Below are 9,650 nucleotides of genomic sequence, written 5' to 3'. Positions count from 1 at the left end.
CACACACACACACACACACACACACACACACACACACACACACACACACACACGCAAAAAAACATTATCTGCTAAGCATTCTTGAGACTTTGTTATTACAAGAGGAAGCATACATTTAAAAAGTTGTTTTCGGTCATTCAAGGAAGCAAATCCRATTTTGTATGAACAGTTTTATTTATATAACCCCACCTTATCACATTTGTTTCATTCTGCCAGGAAAAATGGTCAAGCATGTAATTATCCAGGTATCAGAAGCTGAAGGTCATCCCCAACACATTCTCGAAGTGCTGACTGATTATATGAGATTTACSAGCATAGAAAGATGATTTTTGTTTCATATTTTGGCATGAAATGTGTCAGGATTATTATATTCCTTTAAGGAATGCTCTCTCTTTATTATTTAAATCTATTGCAGGATGATGGGAGGATATTATGAATTTTTTTTTACTTTTTTGACTCATTAGCCTTATATGTATATGATGTGTGTTACAAATTCATCAACTTATCAGTGTCAGAGTGTGTGCATCCCTCCTTCATTAGCTGTCTAATCTTAAGAGAATTAGCACCCGACAGCTGCCGGTGTGCATGCGCACGCTGCAGTCTTCTTAGCCGGTRATGACTGCACAGACCAGAATAAAGGTGAACACGACGACAGACACCAGGAGCTTTTTTTTGTCTGCTTAATGCAACTGCAGACTAGAAGAGCTGCGGCTCAACGTGAATTCGGAAGTTTGAACAAAATCCTTCAGCCGAGCAGCCGCGAAGCGAGACTTTTCACCAAAACAATTAAAAGCGTGGGCTTTCAAATCAACATTATTAAACTTCCTCGCTGCGGGAGATGCACTTTAGGAAATCTGCTTTGTTGTGTCATGGAGTTAATGAGGTGACACACCTACTGCATCTGTGTTGTTCTCCCGAAGCATTCCYTGTCCCCAGACGATCAGCCACCCTCACTGTGTTACAGATGGAGATTGCCTTGTTCCACAAACAGTATACGGTCTTACATTTGAGTCTCTGCGGCACACTCAGGAGCTTTGTGAGCAAAGTGCAAAGCACCACAAGGGATCTAACCTTTGCTTTTATGTTTCTCGATGAGAGCGGACACACAGGAAGGACGTGTGGTCTCATTTTACATGGGAGCTCCYCCAACTGGGGCCAAAACACTTTACATTGCTCTTTAAATGTTTTCTCAAAGCAGTCGTGTGCGTTGATGTGGGTTTACACAAGGAGGTTCTTGATTGTTGGGGAGATTATTAAAAAAATTATGCAGTTTAACTTAGTCCTGGCAGCCATGAAACAGGAAGTAGAGCTGGTCGTCCTTTAAAAATGAGACTTTTTACATAATAAAAGAAAAAGAAAAGGTAGAAAAAGTTGAGTCGGTCTTCTGGATAAGTTTTACTTTGTTGAAACGTTTCATCTCTTTTCTTCAGTTTGAGGAGTTACAGGTAAACTCAGCCTTATAAGCAGTACCTTCACATAGTGGATCAACCAGTTTACCGGTGATACATGAAACTGATTGTTCATATGCAAAAGAGAACGATCAGCCTAACAAGCAARCACTACGGCCCTGATTATCACCGATTTTTCACAGAGAGCCGAGTCGTACTAAATGACTGGGTCCAAATTCCAGGGCTGCATCTTTCGAAGGCCGAATTTGTCAGCTGCTTACATCACTGCGCCGCTCRGGAAGCTGTCCAAATTCAAAYAKCCCTCCAAWTGCAGCCCACAAATGCAWKCTCCTTTTTCTACAACTTGAGGGGGCAGGTCCGGTGTATGCTTCTCTGCCCAGCCTATCCAGTTATCCTATCAAGTTTCAACCAGTTGTGTTAATGTTTTTGTCATTTGCACAGACATGCTTTTTTTCCCCCAATTACTGCTTTCAAGCTAATTTTGCTATTTTATAATAATAACAACACTGCTATATTAACATTTTGCTACTTTCGATATATTTTTGCTTCTGTTTAGTATTGTCACATATGCTGGGGTAAGGGGGCGGGAATAAAGCAGGAGACTAGACCATCCAAACTGGCAACCATTTGAATTTTTCCTGGTTTTGCAGTTAACCAAGGACTCAGCCCACCTAGATTGGGTAGGCTGTGTCCCTCGAAGGGACGCAGCACCTGAACTTGGACACAGCCAATAACAGCATTGTAAGACAGGAACAATTAGACATGAAGACATCCACCACTGTTTAATGACAGGCAGCTTTGATTTGATTGTTAGACCACAAGGTTAGCATTTTAGACCGATTTTCCCACTTTTTACCTATTGAAATAAAACTGAACACTCCTTAAGACTCAAACAGCCTAAAGTAATTTTTGTAGTCAACTGTGTCTGTCTGTTAGCAAAATATCTCATTTAATAGGTGATGGATTTGAATGGAACTCTCTGGATGTAATCACTGGATGGATATTCACAGCTGATTCACTTCTGGAGTAAACCCAGTTCCAGATGGCTGCCACAGCTAACTGAGCTTAGCAAACTCAAAYTTAGCTATAATTCAGTCCAGATGTTAGACTATGGTTTGGTGTGGTAGTAGCTGAGAGTAATCCCAGCACATACACTGACCTCTAACAGATTGTTTTGCTTTTTGTTTAAAGCTGAGGCACACATTTTACTGATTTGTTTTAATGGTTGTCTATCAGACATTAATATCATCGATTCTCTGAAGATTGATCCCACATTTGTTCTCTTTTTTTCCCACACCAGGTTGTGTGAGACAGTGGTGCCCCTGGAGGACCCTATCATCACAGAGACCACCTCCACACTGCAGGAATGGGGCGTCCTGTGGAAGCAGCTCTACGTGGTCGGTAGCTGTGTGTTACAGCACCTCTCACTCTGCTCAAAACAAAACACAAAGCAATAAATATGAGGGTGGATCTAATGTTACAGAGGAATCCAAAAGAACAGCAGTGTTTGCGAATAAATTGTACTCATTGTTGTTTCATTTGCTGGAAGAGGCTTTTTTTCTTTTTTTCTTACATGATACAACACATCGAAAAACAAAACAAAAATAAAAAAACTAGTTTGGCTCTAAGAAACGATTAATCTGAAATAAGGTCCAAAACCTAGAGTGAGAGTTCTCTCATGATTCTCACAGTYTTGTTTTCTATACTGCTGCATCTGAGAAGCAGCAGAAATGGTGGCTGGACGCACAGAATGGCCTACTGTAGCCTTGTCGTGTCACTCAGCCGTTGACTCATCTTGGCACGCCTCTCGTAGCTTCAGCATCGRCTCAAGATCCACCACCTTCAGTCAGCTTTTACATGCTCAGGAAAAAGTGATTACTGAAAATTTAAAGCACCTTTAATCTTGCTAAGTCTTGAGGGGGCCGGCAGATGTGGTTGGTGGGGTTTAGAGTTTGAAACTAAGTGGCTAAATGTTGGCTGTGAGTTTTTACATAACCTTTTTTTTCTTACTGAGGACTGCTTTGAGTGACTATAAGCGGCTCTGGGCATCGGTGGGATGATGTAACTTCCACTGAGGCTCGACTAATGTGAAGCCTTGATTTAACAGTGCTGGTTTTGTCCTCATCCTCCCCCCCCCGCCCCCCATGTGGAGTGGGCCATGTTTCCACAGTATCATCCATAATAATAGGATGCAGCGCTGGCTGGGTATTTCGTATGTTTCACTTTGCTGTAGCCCGTTGCATTTTTCGTGGCGCTACATCAGGGAGCAACGGCCAAAGCGGAGCTGCGTGTTTGTTACAGTGTGCATAATTAGCCCTGCAGAAACGAGGTCCGAAAGGACTCATCAGCTCTGACAAAACTCTTTTGTTTCCAGCAGCRACCAGGCTTTTAAAAACACGCAGTGTTTATCCTCATTAAACCTACATGTCCATTGTGGTGCATTATTTTTTTTCCATTTATGTAAACAAACCTGGGCGCTTAATGTGGGCTTGTCACACCATTAGAAAAATTTAATAAATAAAAGCAGGATTAAATTGAAATTATTATCCTCGGTTTATAAACGATGACGCTGGTATTTATTTTTATTATTATTATTATTATGAAGACTTGTTAGTTAAATGCTTTCTTTGACAGAAGCAATGGTAAATCTGTAAATCTGCTGCAACACATGGATTGTCTGGGCTGTCAGAGGGTTAAAAACTCTCTTAATAGGACCATTATATCATTGTCTCTAGCTGAATCAACAAAGTAACTTGAGTATAGACATTTATTTATATTCATGACAGAAATAATGTGGCTCTGATTGATGTTCATTTGGGATGTTCTAGTCAAAGTGTGGCACAACCAGTTAGCTTTGTTCTGTTTGTTGTTTTAAGGTGTGTGTGTGTGTGTGTGTGTGTGTGTGTGTGTGTGTGTGTGTGTGGAGGGGGTTGGTTTTATGTATTTACCAGGCACCTAGTTCAATTCTTTATCTAAATATGTTACATTCAGTTGTTATGAAAAAGCTGTATATATCAAAATGAAATTTGATTTTGCATCATAGTCTATTCAAACACCTTGAAATTGGCCTGTGTCTCTTTGAGAATCTCTTTCCATTTCTGACACTTCCACTTCAGCACGTATTTATAACAATGCTTCACTGGAGGGGTGCTCTGTGGGGCGGGAGCTCGGCTGCAGACTGAGCTCCAGGGCGGAGCTTTGTGTAAATAGGCGGAGCTTTGTACCAGCAGGCGTTTAGGCAGCTCCACATGGCTCCACAGGAGATTCATGGATTTCTTAAACATGCATGAATGAGACAAAGCAACACTCTGGGTATGTTTTTGATGAGGGGATGACAATATAACGTGATATAAAGCTAAGAAGTCGGTTTTACATAACACCCCACCCTTTAATCTTGTTAATAATTTCACATGTATATTAGTATAAACGATGAAAGGAGATGTCTCATCAGAGTATTTTTTGGCTACTTAGAAACACAAGGTGGATCTGTTCCACAAGCTTCGTCATGTGATGAATGAGCTCATCGACCTGCGCCGGCAGCTAATCCAAGGCCACCTCTCTCAGGACCAGACTCGCGAGATCAAGCGGCACATCACCGTTCGCCTCGACTGGGGCAATGAGTGAGTAGCAACGTAATGAGTCTATTACATCCACCAAGCTGCAAAGTGAAAGACAACTGCCCCATAAACATTTTCTTCCTAATTGTTGGCCACTAAAGAAGACATTTATTTATTTATTTATTTATTTATTTATTTATTTATTTATTTATTGGCACTAAAGAGCTTCACGGCGCAGGGTGAGTGGGCGTGCAACAGCATCTCCAGAAAGGAATTTTGTGGTCATTTAGAAGATGAGTGAGTCAGGAAGCTGAGGCTGCTTACAGTCGATGCAAATCTGCCTGGAGGAAGTTTTAAAATCATCTTCTTCTTCTTGGTGCCAACTCCAGCTGAGACGTGTCAGGCCTCTGCACAAGGAATACAGATATCAGCTCAGCTGAAGAGAGGCTTTGTCATTTGAAAGAAGACTGAGTACATGATTACGTGCACGTCTTTGAATCACTCATTTGATTAACYTTTGTGATTGAATAAACTATGAAGCCACAAAGCCTGTAAAGCAGCACAATTAGCTGATYGTTAAAGCCTGCAGAGAACGAGGGCCTGAGAATGGCTGGAATCTGATTTGTGGTTTCTGTAACTTSAACCTGAGACTCAAGACACCACGATGCATTTTAGTGCTGCTGTTTTTACTCCTGCAGCCTTCTTACTCTCCATAAGATAAACGTGCTGAGTAATAGTCAGTAAGTCCTTGTTGAACTGCAAAATCCCAGATTATTTCCTTTAGAATGAAACAAATGGAAATTTGTTTGCAGGATAAAATGAAGCGATTAAAAATGTTTATTTCTGATGTTTTATTATCTGACAGCAGTACAACAAAAAACTTCACATAGTTTTGATGCAAACTGATTCAGAATACATGTTATGTATGGTATGTCTTGCAAATATTCATGAATTTAAATAGCTATTACTCCTATRTGACTGTTAACTAATGTTGAAGAAACTAAAGCAATCCCTGATATTTTTGTTAAGATCCAGTGTTTGGGATGCAACACGACTGTCTGCTGTATTTRAGCCCTGAGTGGTTGCCAAGGCAACCAATGGACACTGTAGGAAGTCACTGCGGCATAAAACCCAAACAGTTGTGTTAAGTCTTTGATTTCTGTTTGGGTTTATTAGTGAGCTTTAGAGGGTGATGGTGAATGGAACTTGGCAGACCAAGAACAGCTGTTTTTTGTGTTTAAATAAAGCTGCATTTAAATTTATTGACTCACTTTACAGTCAGTCTAAGCAAAGGTTTTTCATCTGCCTTGTTTCTAAAACAAMAGGGCTATTTGTAGGTCAGATATGTGAAGTGGCCAGAACTGACTGATATCACAAAGAATATATATCTGTCAGCTTTAATGAGTTTTTCTCCTTCTTGTTTTTGTCCTTTCTCGTCATCCTTCCTTCTCCAGGCACCTCGGCCTGGACCTTGTTCCCAGAAAAGAGTTTGAAATGGTGGATCCAGATCAGATCAGCGTGTCGGAGCTGTACAAACTGGTATGTCAGTCAAAACCATCTCAAAGCTATTCTAGTTCAGCTTTTGTGTGTTTAAGTGGAATAAGCTTTTAACACAAAACCACATTGTTTGGTTGATAACATGAGCATTAAGTGTGGGCAAGACTAACCGACAGGAACATTATGATCTTTTGTCTACTGTTATTATTATTTGTTGCTTTTTCACTGCTGTCATTTTCATATAGGAATGTGTTGGATGTTTTTGGGACGTGTGAATGTACCAATTATAAAATCATCTATAAGAAGGTGTTGAGATGAAGAGAGAGAGAGAGAGAGAAGAAAAGCTGTTAGAGTTGCATCATGGGACTTGTTTTTATTTATGTTGTCCTTTCCGACACATTCAGAGTGTCCCTTTGCTTTCTGCATGTGCCTCTTGCAACTGTGATTGTTAACTAGCAATGCAAACATAATGTAAAGTGACAGCCCCGGGTGGAGCTATGAGAAAGTACAAGCAAAAATATATATATTTTTTCTACATAAAACTTACATATTTAAATCTTTCTTACTTTAAACCACGAGCCAGTCTAGAGGCATGTTCCTATAAATAAGTAATGTATCAAATGTATTTTGGTTGTAGCGATGTGGGACTTCCAAGCCTAAACACWAACACAGGGAGGTAGAGAGCGAGGGAGAGGAGACTTAGCGAAGCAGATTCAATTTTAGGACTATGTTATTACGGCACAAATGTTATGAAATCTAATGTAATGCTGCTGCAGACTATTATCTGGGAGGGAGATCCTCTCTGGTCAGTAGCTGGAGCTCCATATGCTGATGAAAACATTCTCCAACCACCCTGCAGCCTCCCATTATCCCACTGCCATGTTTCTCAGCTTTACACGCTGAATGTTTGTCCACTAAATGCTGTGTGCAGAAACAAGAGCGTGGCTTTTTGCTGCCAAAAATCCTCCTGAATCTATTGATGAAATTGAGCTTGTCTTTGGCAGGGCACGAGGCCTTGGCGCCTCTTCAGGTATGGCAGCTCTTTTAGGCCACCAAGCAGAGAGTGGTATGTGTGTGTGTGTGTGTGTGTGTGTGTGTGTGTGTGTGTGTGTGTGTGTGTGTGTGTGTGTGTGTGTGTGTGGAGGGGTGAGACCGGCTTTGTCCTCTCCCCTCCCACACGCTGCACGTTTCTGCCTCATGTGGGCTTGACATTGCGCTGCAGGAACAGCAGCGTAGTCTCTCTCCGCAGCACACGTAGGTGAACTTTTGTAAGATGTGAAGAATTGAGCGAAGCACCGGTCCTGTAGCTGTGTTCGTGAACCTGCTATAATGTAAATCATTTCAGGGATGTGTGGGATGTGTAAAGCCTGGATAGACTCATCTGACAGTTTTCTTTTAGATTTTTACCTGTTTCTTTTTTTTATTATTATTATCATRTTTTAGCACGTATCCAGCAGACACTGTGGCCAGCAAAGCACAAACCAGGTAAAGTCACTTCAAAGCTCTTTGCTTATGAAATCATCACTTTTTTTTTGCTCCGCCTCCCTGTTCAAATTGAAATTTAGACTGGACATTCTTCTTTCTTTTTTTAAACACTTTCTACCAATCAGGATTTTATACGTCAGGGATCTCATGTAACACTAAGGCCATTACTTTTACACATTTTTTTTTTTGTGTTGGTGGCCTTTGTGTTTGTTTCATGCTCCATGTTGCCAGAGTAGGAACACCAGTTCACACTGGGATCACACATGCTCCAGTGCATTCTTTCAGGGAGTTTCATTGATCTCGGAGTACTATTACTATGAAAAGCCATTGCACTTTGGTTTAGTTTATGAAGTAATATTTCCACCTGTGGTGTTGTTTTACATCACAGACAGACAGCAGGTGCTTTATCGCAGCAATTAGCTCTATAAAAACCAGAATGCGTTCTTGTTTTCAGTTATTTTGGTGTMTAGGATAACAAATATGTGCCATCCGTACACATACGACGACCACATTTTCTTTACGTCTTAATAAAACAAAATGCATGGCGAGTCAAAAGTCTCAGGACACACTTTTATTTTAGAAACAAAAGGGAAAAATAAATGTTTGAATACACCAGGAAGTAATGGGGGAGGCTATGTCTTTTAGGCTATGACTGGAACGTGGTCGTCGTCTTCAAAGCTGCCATATTGGATCAAGGGCAGGTTTTTTTCAATGGGAATGGGGGTCATGTAGCATGTCATGTAGCATATCATTCTGTGTTTGCTGCAATCGATTTCTGAGACAAATCGGGTGTTCTTTGCTTTGCTACATGGCCCCCTTTCACCTTGGCAAAATTGAACTTTGATCCAATATGGCAGCTTTCAAGATGGCAGCCATGTTCTGAACATAGCCTAAGATATTGGCCCCCCTCACCCATTTTTTAGCTGCGACATGCAGTTATTTTCTTTTTCTCTTTCGTTTCTGAATAGAAACGGTGTCCTGACTCTTTTGACTCACTCTAATCATTGATAAACTACTTACCATACATTGGCCTAAATAGAGTGAAAAGTGTTGTTTGGCTGTGGTTTTTCACCTGACATTTTTATGTTTACTAAGTTACAGTACATTGATCTTTATATTTTAAGCACAGTCTGCATCAGGCCCTCCTTTTGAAAGCTCAACAATAAACCACTTATCAGACTTCCATCATTTGTTGACGCATGTTATTCACTTAAACATTAATACTGATGCTACTATAAGTAGCATTTACTCGCAACACAAGAGAAAACCCTAACATCTATTCATCCACTCACTTTGACACCTCATTTGTTTTGCTAAATAAACATCTTCACAAAGAACGACAGGAGTTTTTGTTCTTACTCGTGAAGACCCAACTTGTTAGCGGCCAGTTTCTTCTTCGTTCCCAGGGCGATAGCCTCAGACAGCGCCATGGCGATGGCTGCCGTGTCCCTGTGTCGCACCACCTCTTCATCAATCTGAAGAGCTTTACTTACAACAGCATCAGCGAAGATGCAGACGTCTTCTTCTCTCTGTACGACACACGCGAGGCCAAACAGATCAGGTACGCCAAGTACGCTCAGTGCTAATGTGGCAGCCTAGAATGGGTCACATATGTACAGTATATACGAGCTGACACACACACACACACACACGCACACACACACACACACACACACACACACACACACACACACTCGCCCCA

General features: G+C 41.0%; 1 protein-coding gene across 1 annotated transcript in view; it reads left to right on the top strand.

Moving 5' to 3' along the window:
- Positions 1-9,650, top strand: part of LOC106532233 (dedicator of cytokinesis protein 3) — a 37,329-nt gene that overhangs the window by 10,094 nt on the left and 17,585 nt on the right. The window contains exons 5-9 of the mRNA XM_014028257.1: positions 2,710-2,806; positions 4,881-5,029; positions 6,421-6,505; positions 7,907-7,948; positions 9,355-9,509. Of these exons, the coding sequence (XP_013883711.1) occupies positions 2,710-2,806; positions 4,881-5,029; positions 6,421-6,505; positions 7,907-7,948; positions 9,355-9,509 (528 nt within the window). The remainder of the gene's footprint in view (positions 1-2,709; positions 2,807-4,880; positions 5,030-6,420; positions 6,506-7,906; positions 7,949-9,354; positions 9,510-9,650) is intronic.

This window comes from Austrofundulus limnaeus, unplaced genomic scaffold (assembly GCF_001266775.1).
Source record: "Austrofundulus limnaeus strain Quisiro unplaced genomic scaffold, Austrofundulus_limnaeus-1.0 Scaffold736, whole genome shotgun sequence".
Taxonomy (NCBI): Eukaryota; Metazoa; Chordata; class Actinopteri; order Cyprinodontiformes; family Rivulidae; genus Austrofundulus; species Austrofundulus limnaeus.
Note: the sequence above shows the minus strand (reverse complement) of the source record. Positions and strands in the feature narration are given on the sequence as shown.